The sequence below is a fragment of the Drosophila obscura genome, unplaced genomic scaffold (genome assembly GCF_018151105.1).
Source record: "Drosophila obscura isolate BZ-5 IFL unplaced genomic scaffold, ASM1815110v1 contig_1, whole genome shotgun sequence".
Lineage (NCBI taxonomy): Eukaryota > Metazoa > Arthropoda > Insecta > Diptera > Drosophilidae > Drosophila > Drosophila obscura.
In genome coordinates, this window is record NW_024542679.1 from 10981447 (window position 1) to 11002035 (window position 20589).

At 47.3% G+C, this 20589-nt stretch overlaps 5 protein-coding genes across 7 annotated transcripts; 3 read left to right on the forward strand and 2 right to left on the reverse strand.

Annotated features, from left to right (window-relative positions):
* Nucleotides 1–1631: 1631 nt before the first annotated feature.
* On the forward strand, nucleotides 1632–3069 carry LOC111071242 (alpha-1,3/1,6-mannosyltransferase ALG2). 2 transcript variants are annotated; one of them, XM_022362479.2, is made up of 2 exons: nucleotides 1632–1664; nucleotides 1763–3069. In XM_022362479.2, the coding sequence occupies exon 2, from the start codon at nucleotides 1786–1788 to the stop codon at nucleotides 3043–3045; it is 1260 nt and encodes a 419-aa protein (XP_022218171.2). In that variant the 5' UTR covers nucleotides 1632–1664; nucleotides 1763–1785; the 3' UTR covers nucleotides 3046–3069. The 2 variants fall into 2 exon arrangements, with proteins under 2 accessions (XP_022218171.2, XP_022218170.2); XM_022362478.2 differs by lacking the exon at nucleotides 1632–1664 and adding an exon at nucleotides 1669–1708.
* Nucleotides 3070–3117: 48 nt separating this feature from the next.
* LOC111071239 (ubiquitin carboxyl-terminal hydrolase 5) lies at nucleotides 3118–5861 on the reverse strand. The gene is made up of 2 exons (XM_022362469.2): nucleotides 5285–5861; nucleotides 3118–5213 (listed from the first exon to the last, which is right to left on the reverse strand). The coding sequence occupies exons 1-2, from the start codon at nucleotides 5802–5804 to the stop codon at nucleotides 3250–3252; spliced, it is 2484 nt and encodes an 827-aa protein (XP_022218161.1). The 5' UTR covers nucleotides 5805–5861; the 3' UTR covers nucleotides 3118–3249.
* Nucleotides 5862–8502: 2641 nt separating this feature from the next.
* On the forward strand, nucleotides 8503–15159 carry LOC111071238 (centrosomal and chromosomal factor). 2 transcript variants are annotated; one of them, XM_022362467.2, is made up of 6 exons: nucleotides 8503–8828; nucleotides 9090–9705; nucleotides 9778–10462; nucleotides 10549–10814; nucleotides 10916–11024; nucleotides 12592–15159. In XM_022362467.2, the coding sequence occupies exons 2-6, from the start codon at nucleotides 9535–9537 to the stop codon at nucleotides 13716–13718; spliced, it is 2358 nt and encodes a 785-aa protein (XP_022218159.1). In that variant the 5' UTR covers nucleotides 8503–8828; nucleotides 9090–9534; the 3' UTR covers nucleotides 13719–15159. The 2 variants fall into 2 exon arrangements, with proteins under 2 accessions (XP_022218159.1, XP_022218160.1); XM_022362468.2 differs by having other exon boundaries at nucleotides 8507–8828; nucleotides 9778–10447.
* Nucleotides 15160–16468: 1309 nt separating this feature from the next.
* On the forward strand, nucleotides 16469–19040 carry LOC121403916 (E3 ubiquitin-protein ligase TRIM33-like; the record flags this gene model as incomplete). The annotated part of the gene is made up of 2 exons (XM_041592205.1): nucleotides 16469–17554; nucleotides 17632–19040. Coding segments are annotated over 2 exons (1488 nt in total), but the record flags the coding sequence as incomplete, so codon positions are not given.
* Nucleotides 19041–19574: 534 nt separating this feature from the next.
* Nucleotides 19575–20484, reverse strand: LOC111071243 (NADH dehydrogenase [ubiquinone] iron-sulfur protein 3, mitochondrial). The gene is made up of 3 exons (XM_022362480.2): nucleotides 20340–20484; nucleotides 20203–20277; nucleotides 19575–20134 (listed from the first exon to the last, which is right to left on the reverse strand). Exons 1-3 carry the CDS (start codon nucleotides 20401–20403, stop codon nucleotides 19575–19577), a joined length of 699 nt encoding a protein of 232 aa, XP_022218172.2. The 5' UTR covers nucleotides 20404–20484.
* Nucleotides 20485–20589: the final 105 nt, after the last annotated feature.

Consider the following 20589-nt stretch of genomic DNA (forward strand, 5'->3'; position numbering starts at 1 on the left):
ATTTTTGGGTTTTCTGCCTATCAGCGCAACTATCCCACTAATAACAACAAAAATTGTAGATCAAAAATCAAATTTTGGCGCTAAAAATGTATGATTGTGCAAAAAGGTGAAAATATACATAAAGTCATTAAATAAAATACTGAAACTGATTGTATTATTATCATATGAAATTTTTCTACCCCCTGATGCCATTAAGACACTGCTGGAGACGAACTTCGGTGGTTTCCATAATTTGAAGAAGAACTCCCACAAACTTACAATGAAATGTCTAAAATAATATTTAAATATGAGAATCAATTCTTTTTCGTCCATTTCCTACGTCTGCTTAATTCTGTTGATTTTCAAAATTTGTGTATCTTCCTGAATCAAACACCCAAATCCAAATAAGCGCACGTCTTCCAATGTAAACGCCTTTTCTGCTTCATTGCGTCTATGCCGATATCGATAGCAGACGCGCCCAGTGTAAAAAGGCTATTAGTTTGCGGCTTATAGGCTGTTTACATTGGGACTGCGTCATGCTTCTTTGCGTCTTGGCGACGACGCAGTTTTTTTTACATAGGTTAAGCATAGGGTGGTGGTGGCAAAAAGTTGCGTCGGTCTCTGATTCATGTGCGTCATTCGTATATTCTTGCTTTTGCGCTTAACTGCACTTTTGCCTTCGCCAGCGCAACAATCACCTCTAAGAACAACAAAACTTGTAGTTAAAAAATCAAATTTTGGCGCTAAAGTGAATGGTTGTGCAAAAGGTGAAAATATACATAAAATCATGAAATAAAATACTTGAAACTGATTTTATTATTATCATACGACATTTTTGTGATCCCCTAATGCCATTATGACACTGCTGGAGACGAACTTCGATGGTTTTCATAATTTAAGAGAACTCGCACAAGCTTACAAAGAATGTCTAAAATAATAAATATATATAAGAATCTATTCTCTTTCGTCCATTTACTTGTCGTCTGCATAATTCTGTTGATTTCAAAATTTGTTTACTCCGCATCAAGCACCCAAAACAAAATTCAAGCGCACGTCTGCCATGTAAACGCCTTTTCTGCTTCATTGCGTCTATTCCGATATCGATAGCAGACGCGCCCAGTGTAAAAAGGCTATTAAATTTTTAATTGAGATCTGATAGGAAGCTGTTTTTGTTGATTTTAGGTTTTAGCGAGGTCCTTTTTGGGTCGCTTGGGACTAGATATGATGTCTTCTTCGTTATTTCCAACGTCGTCCAATACAGTTGCTGTTACTGTTTTAAAGGAATTAGTTTAAAATAGTTAATTTGATAATTTTTACACATTTAAATACATACATATGTAAACAAGTATGCGAAAAAGTGAGAATTTATATACATGCATGTATACAAATTTATTCGCATACGTGTGCACATTGTACAAAATTAACTGTATTTTATTGTACTTACTTTTTACAAACTTGTCCATGGCGCAACCACGATCCACGCCAACACCACAAATTATTATCTATTAAAGTAAGTAGAATAGATTAATTGTTGTAAGAAAATTCTGTCTTCGGTTGTAAGTGACGATAGTCGATGTTTGCAGAAAAACTCGATGCTAACATTTTTGGGAACATCGATACTACGATGTTACATCGATGTTTTTCCAGCTCTAATTCCTATGTTGATTTTGTTTGAACCTTAAAATGTAAATAATCCAATAAAAAGGACTTCTGAAAACTTGCCAATTTTGTAGGAATCTTACCGCTCCAACCCGAACTTTAATCGAAACCTCCTCTCTTGCAGATTTCTTTGTTCTCTTCCGACAAATGGTTCGTATTTTGTTTCTTCATCCCGATCTGGGGATTGGTGGGGCCGAGCGGCTGGTTGTGGACGCCGCCCTGGCCCTCAAGGAGCGCGGTCACGAGCTCAGCTTCCTGACAAATCACCATGACAGCACCCATTGCTTCAAGGAGACCGCCGATGGCAGCTTCCCCGTACAGGTCGTGGGCGACTGGCTGCCACGAAAGCTCTTTGGCCGTTTCTATGCCTTCTGTGCGTACATCCGTATGCTGTATGCCGCCTTCTATGCCAGCTTCTTTATGCCCCAGCGCGAGAAGGTGGATGTGGTGTTCTGCGATCTGATCTCCGTTTGTGTGCCTGTTCTGCGTCTGGCCCGTCACCGGCCGCGTGTGATCTTCTATTGCCACTTTCCCGATCAGCTGCTCAGCGCCAGGGAGGGACTGCTGAAGCGCGTTTATCGTGCTCCCATCAACTGGCTGGAGGAGCAAACCGTGGGGCTGGCGGACAAAGTGCTGGTGAATTCCAAGTTCACGCTGCGCGTATTCCAGGACACATTCCGGCGGCTGAGAACCGTGCCCGACGTTCTCTATCCCTCCATTCACACGCAGTACTTTGACCAGATGGAACAGAAGCTGCAGCAGCGCTCCACCCTCTTGGATGAGACCGTCCATCCGCGGGTGCCGCGCAACGCTTTCATCTATCTGGACATCAATCGCTACGAACGGAAGAAAAACCACGCCCTGGCCCTGAAGTCGCTGCGTCTGATGGGTGACACGCTCTCAACGGCGGATTTCAAGCGCTGTCGCCTGATCATTGCCGGCGGCTATGATACGCGCTGCCACGAGAATGTCGAGCACTATGCTGAGCTCGAGCAACTCACAACCGAGCTGGATCTACAGGAACATGTCATCCTGCTGCGCTCACCTACGGACGAGGAAAAGTGTCGCCTGCTCTATGCCGCCCACTGTCTGCTCTATACCCCGGCGAACGAGCACTTTGGCATTGTACCCCTGGAGGGCATGTATTTCTCCAAGCCGGTGGTGGCCCTCAACAGCGGTGGGCCCACGGAGACTGTGGTGCACAGTTCCACGGGCTTTCTGTGCGAGAAGCAGGCGAAGAGCTTTGGCAGCGCCATGTGCCAGTTGTTTCGCGACGAGCCGCTGCGCCTGAAGATGGGCGATCAGGGTCACAAGAGGGTGCAGCAAAAGTTCTCCTTTGCGGCCTTTGCGGATCGTTTGAATGGCATTGTTCAGGACTTGGTGCCAGCACAAAAGAAACTTGAATAAAATTCCAGACAAACTGCAATCCCAGAAGGTGTCCATATAGCCTTTTCCCGTTGCATTCCTCGCTAACATTTAATGTAGATTTATTCTTTATTTTGGGGGTTTCCTTTGGGTTTGGGGGGTATATAGTAGTTGTAGTTATTAGTGGGGGGAAAAGTAGGGAGGGAGGACTCTTGATTTGGGTTGAGATCTACTGGCTCGGACTAACTACTCATCGCGCATATAGAGATACAAGTAGCCGAGATCCTTGGGCGGATTCTGTGACTTGGCCACCTTGGTGTCATTGTAGATCACCCACTCGCCCTCCTTCCGGATGTGGCAGACATAGTGACCCACCTGGGCCGAGGTGCCCATGTGGGAGATGAATGCCACCAGCTTGTACTTGCCCCCGCCGTCGCGGTAGTTGCTCGCAGCAGAAGTGGAAGCACTAGCTGGAGCAGAGGTCGGCGGTGTCTCGTCCATGGGAATGCTGTCGGCGTGCGAGAAGATCCAGTCTGTGGCACGCTCCACATTACCATCGGTGGCCTTGAGTGCGGCCACCGCCTGACGTTCATCGAATCCCATGCTCATGAGCATGGCCAGGCTCTCCGGATTGGCCACAAACTGCTCAGCGGCGCAGTCGCCAATGCGATTGTTGGGCACCACAAACGGTTCCGCGATATCCTCGTCGGCAATGTGCTCCATTAGCCAGTTGGAGGCGGCCTCCAGGCCGGTGTTCTTGGTGTGGAAACAGGCCCGCTTGCAGGCCTCGTGGGGAAAGCCCATATTGAGCAGCTCCGACATGACCGCTTCGTCGAACGTGAATTTGGGCTGCTCGGAGGCCGGCTCGGGCAGTGGCTCCTCACCAGGCTGCAGGCCACCGCCGTTCGACTTCCAAGCGCTCAGATCCAGCTCATCAGGCATGTCCACAGAGACGTCCAGCTTCTTGGGCACCCAGTCGTCGCCCAGCGTGAATTTGCCGAGATGGATCATGAGGAAGTCGGGCATGGTGGCCATGCGTGTGGTCTTCTGGGCGTTCGTTTTGCCATTGATGGCCGTCGAGAAGAACTGCTCGATGAGCTCGGAGCCAAAGAAACGCTCCAGGCAGGCGTGCAGCGGCACCTTGTGACGGACAATGTCTCGATCGATGAGACGCTGTCCGCTCTCACGGGCTGCCTGCTCCCGCTCCTGGTACTCCCTGACCTCATCCAGATTGGTGGCCTTCTCCAGCGGTATGGGCAGCCGGAAGCTGTACTCCTCGCGCGTCTTGTACTTGACCTTGCGGCTGGCCAGGCACTCCACACGATCCTCCAGCAGGAACTTGAGAGCGTCCGCCGGATTCGATTGATTGCGCGAATTGCGATCGAGCAGTGTGAGCAGATGCAAATAGAAATCGTTGGCATCCTGCTGCTGCTTGGTGCTGAACTCCGGATGATTCTTGCCCACAATATGCTTGAACATGGCCGGCGATATGCCCGACATGTTCTCCGTGTCCAGTGTGTTCTCCACAATGCTGCTGTACTTGCCCGACTGCAGGCCGTTGCCCAGCTTGGCCATCTGAATGTTAAAGTCGTTGGCCGGATCGCTGGGGAACTCCTTGAAGTAGCGGTCTGCGCCGGTGCCGACGAACCGCTGCTGGAAGTCGGGTATGACAAAGAGCACCTGCATCACGCTGTTGATGTAGCAGCTGTTGCCCAGATTCCGCATGCCCGTGTAGCCCGGTCCGGCCAGTGGCTGCAGCTCACTATCGCTCTCCGTGAGGGCCGACCATTCGCCGATGCGCTGATTAATCTCCAGCTCCAGCTCGACCATCGATTTTTCGCTCTTCTTCATGGCCGCCATATTGATGCCAAAGTGGGAGAGATGCTTCTCCAAATGCGGATCAATGACCATTTCATCCTCCGGATAGGAGAACACATCTGACTTTCCATCGGCGGTGATGGTGCCCAGCTTGACGGCCAGCGGATAGTTGGTCACGCGATAGTGCTCCACAGCGTGTTCGTTGCCGCCGCTGCCATCGAAGAACTTGCGGCCGCAGAGTATGGAGCCGTCGGTTAGATTCAGCCACAGATTGTTGGTCAAATCACATTTCTCGCACTTCCAGCCGGATGGTGGAATCCTTTTGCCGTTGTTCAGCTGCTGAAGGTTTTCTGCATGCTTGGATGCCTGCCGGACTTCGCCATCCCATGTGCCTACACAAAAAGAAAAGGAAACCGATCTGCTCGTCAGAATAAAGTCTAGCAGGAAGCGTCTACACACTCACCCATCAGTGTGGCCTTCTCCAGCTTGGCAATGGCCGAATCCGCTGCCAGAATGGCCTCGACTGCCTGAGTTACGCGCATGGGCAGCTCGGGATCAGGAAAGGGCAGCTTCTTGTCCAGCTGGGGAGCCACCACAATGCTGTAGGTGTCCTTAATCTCATACTTTTTGGCCAAGTCAGTCTCATTGTAGCCTCCCTCCACACCGATCGCAAGGCGTGTGATCTTGCTCTCTGGCGGGGCTTCGGCAGCGGCCTCCTTCTCCTCCTGCTCTGCGCTCTCGCCCTCTTTTAGCGTCTTCTCTCGCTTGATGTGCAGGAAGACCGTGTTGCCAGTCTTGCTGGCATATTCGCGCACGTATGACTCGCCAAAACCGAGGAAACTCTGCAGGCACACGAAGAGGCCGGTGGGCGTCTCTGGATTGTCGTACGAATAGACGCACTCGTCTTTGTATACTGGCGGAGTGCTGGCGCCTGAGGCGCACAGCACATTGACCTTTGATAAATGCTTACGAAGTTCCTCCATATTCAATCTGGAATTTGTTTTTTTATTCACTAAATTGAAACTCGGAAACTAGAGGTGTCAAACCATCGAGGGAACTATCGATAGTATCGATATTTTACTGCTAGCCTCTACTATCGACGGTTTTGCGACTATCATGATAGTATCGAGCTACAGTCGTTGCGCTTTTGATATGTTTGGATTGGCTGCTATAAAATACGAAGACACATTTGTGGACAAATCGACAGGTGGCATCTAATTTTTACAATGGACAAGTTCCTAAAAGGTTTCAATGATTTTATTATAATTATTTGAGCCCGATACTATCACGATAGTATCGATTGTTTTTTCAAAACATTCAACGTTGATATTCCTCGATTTTGATATTCCGTTTAATATTACTAGCTAGCTGAGACTCTCAGCCGTAAACAAATAATTTTATCCAATTCCTCAATGAATTTTGTTTAGGATTGGCTAGTTGTCAGAACTATTTTTAATGGTATTGTTTAGTGAATAGGGTTCAAAAATAAATATTTTACTTGATTTGTTTTGTCAAGTGTGACTGGAACCTCAGAAACGTCATTTTCAAAATATACCGAGGAAAAAGCGAACTTAACCCACCAAACCCCGTCAACAAGGTTCTTAGTCGATAAAGTGCCGGGCGAACTGATTTTGTTCAATACTATCATCTCTACAGAAAGTGTAACAACAAAATTCGCGAGTCACCTAAGGAGCCAGTGCCGGAGAACTGAACCAGTTCCGAACAGTATGACCGCTTAACTTAACCCTCTACGGACCACGTGCCTTGGGCTCCAATCGGTATATATTTCGGAATATTTCTGAGGGTCACACTGAATAGAGGAAAAAAGAAGGAAAATAGAGCTGTCAAACGATTGATAGTTGAGCCATCGAAGGTTTTGAATATTTTGAAAAAAACAATCGATACTATCGTGATAGTATCAGGCTCAAATAATTATTAATTATTAAATTTTTTTTTGGTTGATATTTACTAGTTACTAACCTGATTAAATAGAGCGTGGTTAAGCTATTTTTTTTTTTCTGAGGTTCCAGTCACACTCGACAAAACAAATCAAGTGAACTATTTATTTTTCCATATATGTACATACATATATACATTTGAAAAGACCGCCAAACTCCTTTAGCGTACAAAAAATACTGACATTTTTCGCGAATTGAGAAATTCTTCAATTCAAAATTGGCTCTCTTTTTTGAGGTGAAGAGAGCGTTTTTGTGGTGACATTTCGTGGTGTGAGAAACATGTTCTTAACGGGAACGCGTATGGAATGAAGATTCATTGCTGCGACGTTCCATACGGTTCCCGTAAGATAAATTTGATTTGTATGGGAAAAAATTCGCATGTGGAAATGAAGAGGCAGCACTGTTGTGCAACTTTGGCACGAAATTAGCAACAATCTGCATACCTTGGGAAAATGGATATTATGTATACAGAACCAGTATAAATGTATTTATAACACACAAACATATGCATTAGGAGGTAAAAAACATGTCAATCTAGGATAATATCATAAATAATGTCTTCATGGAGCTTGTAACAAAACATTTAACACCAATTAAAAGAAATAAGGTATACAAAAGTACATACGCATAGAAGAAACTTGGTTGACCAGCAACACTGACGTCACATTTAGTAAACATTTACGTTTGATGCTTTGGCCGTTTTTGTTTGAACCCCATTATCTAAACAATCCCATTAAAAATAGTTCTGAAAACTAACCAATCCTAAAAAAAATGTATTGAGGCCAACTATTAAACTGAATATCAAAATTGATATTGCAGCAACTACGAATTGCACGAGTCTGGCAGCGCCACAAAACGACGTCACATTCGTTTTATGTTGATTTTGTTTGATCTTTAGTATGTAAATAATCAAAAAAAAGGACTTCTGAAAACTTATCAATCTTGTAGAAAATGTATGTATCTATCGGATAAAATTATTTTTTTAGGGCTGAGAGTCCCAGCTAGCTAGTAATTTAAACCGGAATATCAAATTCGAGGAATATCAACGTTGAATGTTTTGAAAAAAACAGTCGATACTATCGTAATAGTATCGGGCTCAAATAATTATTAAAAAACCATTGAAACCTTTTAGGAACTTGTCCATTGTAAAAATTAGATGCCACCTGTCGATTTGTCTACAAATGTGTCTTCGTATTTTATAGCAGCCAATCCAAACATATCAAAAGCGCAACGACTGTAGCTCGATACTTTCATGATAGTCGCAAAACCGTCGATAGTAGAGGCTAGCAGTAAAATATCGATACTATCGATAGTGCCCTCGATGGTTTGACACCTCTAAAGGAAAACGTAAGAATTTTTCAAGTTAATTTTTCGTAAACAAATATATAGGAAAACGATGTAAAAAGTGTACAAGCAAATACAACAATTAATTGTGAACCGAAATCAATAAGGTTAAACAGTGTTCAAATGTTTTTAGATCGTTTTGCACGCGCATTATTTTCATAAAGGCGCGCGCCATTTTGTTTTTGGACTTTCTACCTCGCCGTCTCTGTTTTCATTTCTGCAAAATAATACAAAAAAACCCTGCCACAAACCCCACACGCAGCGTAGAAAACTCGAATAAAAAGCGACAAAGTACTCGGGCAATGAAAGTGGGAAAACATGTGGCAGTCATTGGTTTGGTTTGTGTATAAATTGTATACCTAAAATAACGCGCGACACCAACCACATAAATAAATGCCTCTGAAAATATCGATACGATGTCTAAACGAAGCGGAGGCAGCGATTAGTACGTCGGGCCGCTTTGTGTCGCTGTCGTTGTGTGGGTGGGATGAAGAGGGGGCCAGGCCAGTAGGAGCGGACGCGCTAATTACGTCATAAGAATCAAAGAAAATTCAAGGTCTGCGCCACAGCCACAGAGCCCAAACCAAAGGCTATTCGGTTTCGTTACGTTTCTCGGTTTTTATCAAAAATAAAACTTTTCGGCAGAAGAGCCAGTCAAAAGCAACAACAACAACAAGTACACACTGGTACTGGGACTGGTGCTGGGTTGGTTTTTCCTTCGTTTTCGCGACTGTATAATTACATACGAGCGCAGCGCGGCGCAGCTGTGATACACAGAAAGAGCAGGAAGGTGCCAGAATGACGAAGACGACGAAGAGAGAGCGCGCGCGGACAGACAAACGGAGACGGGGAGAGAAAACACAACAAAGTTGATGAAAATTTTAGATTTTGTGAAAAAAAAAATAAAAGGAAGATTGGAGTCCAGCTAATTTATTTTGGTGGCATTTTGCTCTTGTTTCATTTTAGTGATGTACGATGCGTGCGGCATAGAAGCTACAGAAAACCCACCACCCTGACCCCGAGCGCCAGCATACGATACACATACACACACACACACATGTACACAGAGGGCGAAAAGAATATTGTACATAATTTATAATTAAAAAAGTAAACGACGAAAATAACAACAACACGAGCGATCAGCAGCAGCAGTAGCAGCAGCAAAATAGAAAAGACAATAAAAAATACAAATCAATAAAGAGCGGCAAACTCACGGCGATAAAAGAGTGTTATCAGTGTGAACGAACGACAACGCAAAACAGATAGGAAGCAGACGTAAAGTGGCCGGAGACTCTTGTGGCCATCGGCCGCGGGCAGCGCTCCTCCTCTTCACTGTTGTTTGCCGCGCAGTGACGCAGGCATACGGCGGTGCGGTAGATCAGCGATATCAGGAGATATCAAAGCTTTTACCATGTCTGTGCAGCAGTTCTGCCTGCGGTGGAACAATCACCAGCCGAACTTCATATCGGTGTGCTCCTCGCTGCTGCACAATGGCACCCTGGTGGATGTCACCCTGGCCGCCGAGGGCCGTCAGCTGCAGGCCCATAAAATAGTACTGTCTGCGTGCAGTTCGTACTTTCAGGTGAGAAAAGACGACTGAAATACTGCCCCGAAAATATAACTAACTTCTGATTTAATTTCCTCTCTGATTAAGGCTCTATTCACGACGAATCCATGCCAGCATCCGATCGTTATACTGAAAGATGTTCAATATGATGATCTCAAGACGATGGTGGACTTTATGTATTACGGGGAGGTGAACGTGTCGCAGGAGCAGCTGCCGCACATACTCAAGACGGCGGAGATGCTCAAGATCAAGGGCCTGGCCGAAATGCCAACGGACCCGGCCAATCTCACCAAATCGGACAGCAAATCATCGACCGACGGCACAGAGCTGGTAGGTGGCGCTGGCTCCGGTGTGGCGGGAGCAGGAGGTACTTCCGCGGGCAGCCTGGGCGCTGCCAGTGGCAGCAGTGTGGGCGATTCGCTCTGGAGCAGCAGCGAGGCGCAGCAGTTCCAGCAGCAGCAGCAACAACAACAGCAGGCCCAGCAACAGCAGCAGCATCATCACCACCAGCAGCAGCAACACCAGCTCCAACAGCAGCAGGCGCAGCAACAACAGCAGCAGGCGCAACAACAGCAGCAGCAGCAACACCATCATCATCACCACCAGCATCAGCAGCAGCAGCAGCAACAACAGCAGGGCGGACAGACGCAGGCGCCGCAGACGCATCACCATCAAATGAGACGAACCCCCTCGCCGCTGAGCGCTGGCACCTCCCCAGCCACGCGGCGCAAGAGGCTGCGCAAATCCTCGAATAACGGTGAGTCCGAGTTGGGTAAAGCATCGTCGCAAGAGTTCCTTCAGTCCTTTTGGAGTCAGACGTGAGAGACTAACCATTCCATCCCCACATATATGCTGTAGGCTCTGGCGAACGCAACAACGCGGAGGAGCAGCACAACAGTTCTTTGGACGCCGGAAGTGCCGCTGCTAATGCGGGCCTCAGTCTCGCCCAGATGAGCCAAATGTCATTTGGCGGGGCGGCCAATACGGCAGCTGCATTGGGCAGTCTGGCCGGCCATTCGCTGCACGCGGCCAAGCTGCTGAAGGAGTCGGCGAGCAGTGAGCTGGAGCAACAGCCGCAGGACTCGGATCTGGACGACGGACACGGACACTTACATATGCAAATTGTAATGAAATTGGTCACGTTGCCCCCTTTACGCCCCCTTCGCCCTTTTGCAATCTTATTAATTTTTAATTCTTTTCTCTTGTGCTGCTGTGCCCAATGCAGAAGCCCGAAGTGGATATCGGCGGAGTGAACCAAACGATGCCCCTGGACATTTCCGGCGCCACCACACCATCCGAGCACGATGCGCCAAACTCTCAGTCCTCGCACTCGGGTAAGTTTTCACTCTGCAGAATCTGCACAAACACACAATAGGTGCCGCGCGCCGTCCACACACTTCTCCATCATACCCTCATGGCAGCAGCTCATGATTCATCGTGGTTTTCCAGCAGGGAAATGCAACTTCTTCAAGGTTCCCATGGTTTTTCGTTTGTTTCTTTTGCTTACCATCATTATTTCGTAATTTTGACACAAACACACAAGGCCAGAATGGACACGGGACTGAACAAAACTCATTTATAGAACGATGGGACATATAGGGAGAGTGATCTGAACGATTTACTCTGTTTCTTCAGCAATAAAATATTTTATAGAATTTATATTAAAGTAAATTAAACTGAGAACAAAGTCAATAGCAACAATAATCGGAAACTAGAATTCTAGCACACACATTCGTAGATGATTTGATACTCATATAAATACAATATTTCTTCCAATTATGGAATATTTCTAATCTGTTGTGATCTGAAATGAAGATTTGCAACATTTAAAACAAATTATAAAGTTTTTTTTTTGGCCAGTTTCTGTTTGTGTCATACGAATGTGTCCTTTCACCTAGGGGAAATTGTTGTACAGCGAATGTAAAATTCAGTGGAAGGAAAAAATGAAAGGGATAGGATATTATCAATAGAGGGTTTGGTTTGCTTGGAGGTTCTTTTCAATTGGGTCTGGCTTGGTAAGATCGATCACTCTCTCACTCTCTCCACCCATTTCACGTTCCTCTCGATCATATCTCACACACGCATTCCACACACGAACTGTTGTGGCTCATCCATCGACCATTTCAAACCAAACCATTTTCAGTACACAGCACAGCACTGCGCTCGGAGACATAATAATGCTAGAGCTAAGGCTGAATACTATACATATATGAGAACTAGCATACATTAAATTGATTGAGTACCGACTATCTGATCTCTGATTCGATTCAATTCGATTCGATTACTGATTATGATTCATTGCTTACCGACTAAGTGAAAGTGCAACGATATAACGACGACGTATCTGTAAATGTAGCTGTGAACGTGCGTGTGCCGCATTTGCCAAACATTTTGCTATGTTTTAAACAATAATTATTGTGTGTGTACTATTGTTGATTGTGTTCCAAACAAAAACTGAATCCTGCCTGAACTTGGGAATGGGAGAGAGCTAGCCACAGAGTCCAAAATAAAAAATAAAAAACAAACAAAAACCGATTAGAAATCTATCTAAAACCTATCGATATTGAAACTGTTTTGATTTTTTTTAATGGTTTATTCTTTCCATTTTGATTTTGAATTTTTGGGAAATACACTATGCCCTATGCCCCATGTCCCCACGCCCCTCCTTCTAACTTAGACTTAAACTCAGATTCAGATTATGAGCAGATCCTGTCCTATCCTGTTCCATGCGTAGGGAAAACAGTAACACTCCGGGATGACCAGATCTACAAGAGATTATGCAGGCGTGTTTTCAATTTCAATTCGAAATGTAACCCCCCTAGCCCCCAAAAGCAGAACGAACCGAACCCTCCCCCAGACAAAACAAATCTTTCATACGCTGTCTCTCTCTCCCCTTCCCAGGTCTGCAATGGACAGTTGTCGATTCAAACTATCCGCGCTTTTCCCTGCCCGCCTGCCAGTCCAACTTGATTGGGAATGGCAGCAGTGGCGGAGGCGGCGCCGGTGGCGGTGCCGGCAATCAGAGCAGTGCGAATAGTAGCGCCGGCGGCGGCAACGTAGGCGGTGGCGGCACCAACGAGCAGCGTCAGCAGCAACAGCACGAGGCACAGCAGCAGGCCACCCAGCAGCAGCATCTGCAGCAATTGCACTACCAGCAGCAGCAGCAACAGCAGCAGCAGGAGCAAGCGGCGGCGGCTGCCTCCGGTCAGGCGTACTCCTCCCAGATCATAACCGTCAACAACCTAGTCAGCGGATATGCGACGGCGGCCCAGAACCTATCCCCCACCTCGCCCAACGAGTCCAATATGGTCCAGTCTGTCTACAGTCAGGGTCCCACTCCCACCCAGTCGCCGGTGCATTCTGGTGTGACCGCGGCAGGCGCAGGCGGTGCAAGCGGAGGCACAGGAAGTGGCGGTGGCGGTGCCAACAGCAGTGGAGCGGCCAGCCAGGTGGTGAAGCGTAAGCGATCGGTGAATCCGCAAGGCGATGAGAACTTTATAAGGGCTCTGGAGGCGGTGCGCACGGGAGGAATTGGCTTCTGCAAGGCGGCACGACTGTACGGCGTGAACAATCGAACGCTGTGGCTCGAGTACAAGAAACGGGGCTACCCGGTGTCGCGGCCGAGCATAAAGGCGCGCGTGGTCAAGCAGGAGCCGAACCTCTCGCCGTCGCCAACACCATCTACGAATCCGGGCGACGACACAACGAATGAGACGCTCAATATGCAGATACCACCGCAGGCGGAAACCCCGACACCATCCCTGATGTGCACTCCTCACCACGGCAGCATCGGCAGCAGTGCGGGCACCTTGCCCAGCGGCGGCAACTCCCATCCGGCCATCGGGGTGATGAGCCTCTTCGATGCACGCTACATGGACTCGCCGGGAAATGTACACACCATGTCTCGGCAGCGGTATATCGACGCCACAGGCACTGGGGCGGGAGCAGCTGGAACGGGTGCGGGCACCATCAATGTCAATCCGACCACTGCAATGAATCTACAGAGTATTAACTTTAACTCAATATAGAATACGATTTCGAGTCATATGGGGGCCACAGCAGCAGCAGCAGCAGTAGGGGCAGGGACGGCCACTCTGCTGCAGGCAGCCGCTGTTATGGCCGCCAACGAGCCCGAAGCAATGAGCATATCAGCAATGCCAATGCCCGTTCCAGTGCCCGTCTCTGTTTCGGCCATGGGCATGGCCCACAGCTTTCTGATTAACAATTTCGTAACGGTGGCGGGACCACCAGTGGCCACGGTGAGCAGTACGCTTGGGCCGCTGGTAAACACCGGCCTGCAATACATGGATAAACCATAAAATTTAAAGGGATTAAGGGCGATCCAGATCCCGATCCCCCCCCTCACCTCCCAAAATCGATACAATACAGGTATTAGAGAAATGGCAGCAAAATCCCTCTAGTGTATATATAGCAGACCGCTAAAACGGCAGAGTGGCAATATCACATAATGTCGGGCGTTGGAACCCGCGGCAACCGTTGGAACCCACTGAAGGATGCACTGCGCTGCGCTGAGCTGAGCTGAGACGAACGCAGAGCAGAGGCGGAGCAGAAACGAAGGCGGAGAAGGGAGACAACGGCCGCACTTGTAATAATTGTCATAGAACGTAATTCCTTAAGCTTAAAGTTTTACACCCATACCCTCCCCCACACCCCCTTACATTTTTACGATTGTTAACTAAGGAAAAAAACAAGTAATCGGTAGTACAGATCCATCTATATAGTTATATTATATATATATGTATATGTAAAACAAACAAACAAAAAATATGATAATTGTACATAAATTATGCAATTTTATTAGTCTTAAAATCCGAACATCCAACTGAAAGCGTCCTCCCATGGGATAGGTGCTGTGCCCAGTAGAGCCGAACATACCCATATCCTTTCTGCGAATACCCTGCTAAAACTATTCAATATACGGGGAACAGCTTCATTCCTCTTTCTATATTTTTTTTACATATTAACAAATGAGATTCATTTTGTATTAGAAATTCCTTCGGTACAGGGGCGCTTGGTATGGTTGGCTCTCTGGCGCATCAGAGATAAGTTTTCTTTCAACTTGTTGAATGAAATTTAACTTAGCACTTGTGTTACAGTAGCAAATATCAGTGTATAGGTACTCCTATATCCATTTACATTATATAATTGTATATATATACGATATAGCATACATTAGATATACATACAATAACGTTTTGTGTACAGTTGAGTGGCGAAAACAGAATCAACACTAACGCAAGCGTCAGTCGGTCGGTCCCAGACAGAGAGGATCTCTGCGATCGGTGGAGACGTACCGTATAATAGTTCTAAGCAAAATAAATCCACAGTTTATTGAACGATAGAGAGAAGAGCAAATGTAAGAGAATCGGATATGTATGATATACTTAATATGTACCACAACCACACCACTCAATATATATGTATATATATTTATATTTGTGAATGTAACCAAACAATTTTTTTATTTCTTCAACTTTGAACTCCTCGTCGAATGTGTCGGAAAGCATCAAAATGGAGAGCTTCCATTGGTCCTGGGCACCGGGTTTATTTTCTCACAAGACTCTACGCGACATATCCAATAGTGGGAGAGAGATGGGAGTTTTGGTGGGCGGCAATTTTCCATTTGTACATAGTTAGTGTGTAGCAAGCAGTAGTGTATGTATGTGTGTATGTACATATAGTAACTAAATCAGATCGGTTGAGAGTGACCCGTGACCATCTATGCAGGACTCGCAATAGACAAGCAACAAAACTTAAACAAATAAACTCGTAACCACCCAAGAAAATCCTAAATGGAGACTGCAGCTAAGGGCAAATAGTAGGCCAAACAAAAACCAGTAACAGAAAATACGATTCCACTACGGCTAGACCTAGACTACGGAATAAGTAGTATGGTTTTAAATACGACTCATATACATATTGTAACTAAATAGAAGAGATCTTTTTTATATATTGTGTCAAGGCATATACCTAAGGACTAAGGGCGTGATTTGTTAGAAGTCATACAAGTAAAAATAAACTTTGATAATGGACTTTTATTACACACACACACACCACAGACCACACACAAATGAACACTTAAGGACCGCAAAAGGAGAGACCACACACAAATACAGAAATCGAATGAAAATAGCAGAAACAAGAAAGAAAGAAACAAACAAACAAACAAGAAAAAACACAATTATAGTACATAATAACTAACTCTGTTTCCTATACAATTGCTATACAAAAAGTACCAATAACTACGCCTAGTCTAGTTATCTGTGTGTTAAATATATATATAAAAAATTTAATTTAAAATCCAGCATAAATCCAGTGCATAAACGAAACGAAACGATTGTATTATATGTATGTACCATACGTAAGTTGCATGTTGCATGCACCACATAACTTATGATGTACACACCCACATGTAAAACGAATCGAAATCGAATATCGAGTTGGAACGAACATGAAACATGAAACATTCTCTAGACTGTAGTCCCGATGCGTGTGTGTGCAAGAAACGAATAAACTTTCAAAACTACAACGTACCCGCCACCGCCGTACAATTTTCATTCTCTTTGCTCTGTCCGTAAATGGTATGACTCATTTTTTGCTCATTCTCTTCCACTCTTGCAGAGCCCAGTCCGGCACATGCGGCGCATCATCCACATCATCCCCCCTTGGCGGCCACCAGCAGCAGCAGCGGCGGCAGTGGCAGCTTTGAGCGGTCATTCAGCATTGGAGGACTGGGCGAAACTGATCCTGAGAACAATGCCAGCTCGCCGGTCATGATGGGCACCAAAAGGAATCGTGTGCTACGAGGCAGCCAAGGGTGAAGCGCGACAGCGACAGTCTCTCCTCGACCAACCAGATATCGCCGGACACGGCCGCCACAACGCTGGACTTTGATCCTTTCAATGCCGCTGGTGTCACAAGCGCCACAGCCAGGGATTATTCGACAACGGGCGCACATCATCTGCACCATCAACATCCGCATCAGCACCAGCAGCAGCAGCAGCAGCAGCATCATCACCAGCAGCCGCCACCGCATCACCACCATCACCTGCTGACGGTGCCAACTCGAAGCGAGCGGCATGCCTCTGAGCCGGCACCTAGTCTTGGTCCCTCCACACCGCACCTGCTCAGCGTGCCGTCCAGTACACCATATCTCATAAAGCAGCACTCGGATCCGCTCCTGCCGCGTCAGTCCGCACTGCACTCGGCCTCCGGCAGTTTGGCCGGCGGCACCAATCCGTTCGCTCCCTTGCACCGCCAATACTCGCATCCGCTGTCCGGCAGCAATGCCGGCTATGTGCCGCCAGCACCGCTTCACCATCCGCATCATATTTCGCTGCCCGAGTCTATCTACGCTTCGGGCTCACCGCCGCCGGCCGGCTCTTCGCAGTACATGGTACCCACGCGTGTCGTGGCCTGTCCGGTGTCCAGTGAGACGGCAGCCACACCCTCAATTGCAAGCTCCAATGCTACGTCGGCGACGGTGGGCGCCGTTTCCGTGGTCACCTCGCCGACAACCGCTAGCCTCAACAGCAGCCGGCATTCGTTTTCGCCCACATATGCGGGCAGCAGCTCGGAGACGGCTCCGCCAGAGCGACGCTCACCACACTCCCACTCGCCCACTGTCACCCATTCGCACTCGCTCGTGGAGCGGACATCGAAGGGCAGCGATGCTGCCAACGGATCTGGCGTTACGAAGCTGCGCAATTCCAAGTCTGTGACGGGGACGGGATCGAGCTCCCACCTACATCCCGGTCAGACGGCGATGAGCAGCTCGTTTGAGCACTTGCCCACGCTGCGGGTCAAGAACGAGGAACTACAGCGTTCGGTGTCTTCACCGCAGGTACGTCTCCTTCTCCTCCATCTGCCATTCAAAGATCCGTGTCCAATAATCACATTTTACTTCTCTCTCTCTGAAAGACCCAAAGGGAAATAATCACCCTGGAAAATCCGCGTTCTAGTCATTGCCCCGTCATCCGGCCGGGCCCGGCATTGGGGTGTAACTTCTGTTGGAACACCATCGATGGGCATGGCCGTATTTTGCGACGCAAAACGAAATACCATTGCCCCGAGTGTCAGACGAATTTATGCATTGTGCCCTGCTTCCAGGAGTATCACGAGCGGCTCAACAACGAAGCCGCCACCGTGGGGGCCAGCAACAGCAGTGGCCACGATAATCAGGTACACAGCAGCAGCACCGGCAGCAGCAGTGGCAGCGTCAAAGCCGCCTCTTATGTATCCGCCAGCAGCACCAGCAGCGGCAGTGGCAGCGGGACAGGCACAGGCGCGGCTCGGCATTACACCAAAACCGAATCGATATAATCTGCGCCAGGGGTAGCAGCAATTGTTGGCCCGCGTATTTGTATTTGTGGCACGACGGCCGTCACCCGATCATGGGCTACATATCGCATGTACCCAGACATCGGATCATCTAGGAGCCGTCGGTCAATTTGTTTTTCTTTGTAAGCAGGATGCTAGTTGTTCCGGCCGCACAGGCATATCGGGGGACACAGACACATCCTGCACCGAAAATTTTCATTTGTTGAGGCAGTGGCCCCGGAACCGAGGCACACCACAAAAAACCGAGGTGTATCCGGTGTCCGGAGCACATGGACTGCCCGAGAGCGCCCGCGAGCGCGTCCAGAAATTTGTTTTTGTAAGCCATGCGAAACGCATGCGCAGACGTTGTGTGTAACTCGTAAGTAAAACGAAAAGAAAACTTTTGTAGCAAATGGCCGGAAATTGTAGAACAGACGGACCGATCGCTAACCTTTTTTAAACAATCTGCTAACTGTAAAACTATATATATAAATGTGTGTGTACCTATTATGTTTATGTGTATGTTATTGTACAAACAAATACAACAAACAAAAAAAGAAAGAGAAAACAACAAAAATACATTAACTAAAATAAAACCAAACTAAACGCTGTCAGCGGTGGTGTCTGTCAGCCGCAACGACTTCTAAGAACTCGAAATTAACGATTAGGTTTTCAAAATACAAGTACAACAACTCCTACTACCCTACACCCCCCAATAAGAGCCACAGCCACAATACCATTGTGTCTATATGGTCTATACTTAAGTACGTCTCTGCTCCCTTTCCCCTTCATCAGATATATTGGATGATTATGCCCTGGGCACCGCTGCGCAGGCGCACGTTTGTCTACGAGTATATAAGGATGTATGTATGTATGCCCATTTCTCCTACACCCGACTCTAACCTACCCTACCCAGACGACACGACACTGTTTTACTAAATGTTTTATATAAATATATATATGTATGTATATGTACGTGTAGGCGATCCTGGATCCTCTTTGTGTGTGTGCAATGTACTACATGTCAATGGGAAATTGTCTAATTTTGTGTGTAAACTATAAAGAATACGAATATTAATAAATATATTTGTGACCCTTCTGGTTTTTCTCAATAAAACAACGATGCGTCGTACATTTTGATGGTCAAAACGAATTTCATTTAGAACGGATGATCAAGCCCGCTCATTCCCTACTGCACCAACAAGTGGCCTATGCTACTCGCGAATTGTTCCTTTGTATTACATATTTCATATATTTTTACTGATATCGTTTTATTAAGGCCTTCCTCTAATTACCATTTAACAAGCCACATTGGACACTCTACTTCTTGGCTGGCTGCGCCTGTGGTGGCACCACCTCGGGCGGCCCCCCCACCTGAGGGGGGATTAGATTTCATTTAGAACGGATGATAAGCCGCGGCAACGTGGCCTATGCCAGCGAATGGGCCTTTGTATTATATATTTTTAGACGTTAAACCTTCCGGAATTACCTTAACGCCATTGGACACTCTACTTCTTGGCTGGCTGCGCCTTTGGACACCACCTCTAGGGGGGAGCATTACGGAATGACGCCGCGCCAACGACGCGTTTCTTCTCATCATCGTAGCGCAGCTCCACGTAGCCGGACAGAGGGAAGTCGCGACGCTGGGGATGGCCCTCGAAGCCATAATCGGTTAGAATGCGACGCAAATCGGGATGATTGGCAAAGAACACGCCGTACATGTCCCAAATCTCACGCTCGTACCAGTTGGCTGCCTTGTGCACCTCGCAGGCAGAGTCCAGGGGCGTCAGCTCATCGGTGTAGGTCTTGACGCGAATACGGGAATTGTAGCGCAGCGACAGAAGGTTGTACACAACCTCGAAGCGATGCTTCCGGCAAGGCACATCCAAGCCGGCAATGTCGATCAGATTGGTGAACTGTGCCTGGTGGTGATCCTTCAGGAACTGCAGCACGGGCACCACGCCATCGGGGGCAATAAGCACCTCCAGCTCATCGCCGGCGGTCAGCTGAACCTTCTGCACGTACTTGGGTAGGCATTCGGCAACGTAGCGGCCGAAATCCGAGAGACTGGTGCGAGCGGCTGCATCCGGCTTTCGCACAGTGGCTACACATATCGGGCGGGATTCATTTTGAGATCTTGTCCATGGAAAATCAAGCCAAATGTTTACTCACGTTTCTCCGGTTTTTTGGCATCGACGGCCGCTGTGCTGGCGAAACGAAGAGCAGCTGTGCTAGCAGCGGGCAGCACTTAATTGGGAACGGGCAAAAATCAATTCGATTTGTGATGTGGGTTAGTTGTGGCTACTCACCATGCTTCGTCGCCAGAACGGCGTGAGCAGCTCTGGCACCCAGAGTCCTAATTATGGCTGCCATTAGCACGAATTGCTCGGTTTTAAGTTAAAATTTTGTTTTGCACTGACAGTTTATGCAATAGCCGGTGTGACCGCAAATTTATCAATAAAATATACCGCCTGACTCTCAGAAATATACCAAAATATACCTTCTCATTATCAACATATACCGTAAATATACTGATGGACACGACTATCTGTTATGCAT

Coding starts and splice junctions, on each gene's coding strand:
- LOC111071238 (XM_022362467.2), top strand. CDS start 9,535: ATGTCTGTGCAGCAGTTCTGCCTGCGGTGGAACAATCACCAGCCGAAC. Junction 9,706..9,777: donor CGTGCAGTTCGTACTTTCAG/GTGAGAAAAGAC, acceptor TCTCTGATTAAG/GCTCTATTCACGACGAATCC. Junction 10,815..10,915: donor GACACTTACATATGCAAATT/GTAATGAAATTG, acceptor TGCCCAATGCAG/AAGCCCGAAGTGGATATCGG.
- LOC111071242 (XM_022362479.2), top strand. CDS start 1,786: ATGGTTCGTATTTTGTTTCTTCATCCCGATCTGGGGATTGGTGGGGCC.
- LOC111071243 (XM_022362480.2), bottom strand. CDS start 20,403: ATGGCAGCCATAATTAGGACTCTGGGTGCCAGAGCTGCTCACGCCGTT. Junction 20,278..20,339: donor CGTTCTGGCGACGAAGCATG/GTGAGTAGCCAC, acceptor TTCCCAATTAAG/TGCTGCCCGCTGCTAGCACA. Junction 20,135..20,202: donor TGCCAAAAAACCGGAGAAAC/GTGAGTAAACAT, acceptor CGATATGTGTAG/CCACTGTGCGAAAGCCGGAT.
- LOC111071239 (XM_022362469.2), bottom strand. CDS start 5,804: ATGGAGGAACTTCGTAAGCATTTATCAAAGGTCAATGTGCTGTGCGCC. Junction 5,214..5,284: donor GGAGAAGGCCACACTGATGG/GTGAGTGTGTAG, acceptor CTTTTTGTGTAG/GCACATGGGATGGCGAAGTC.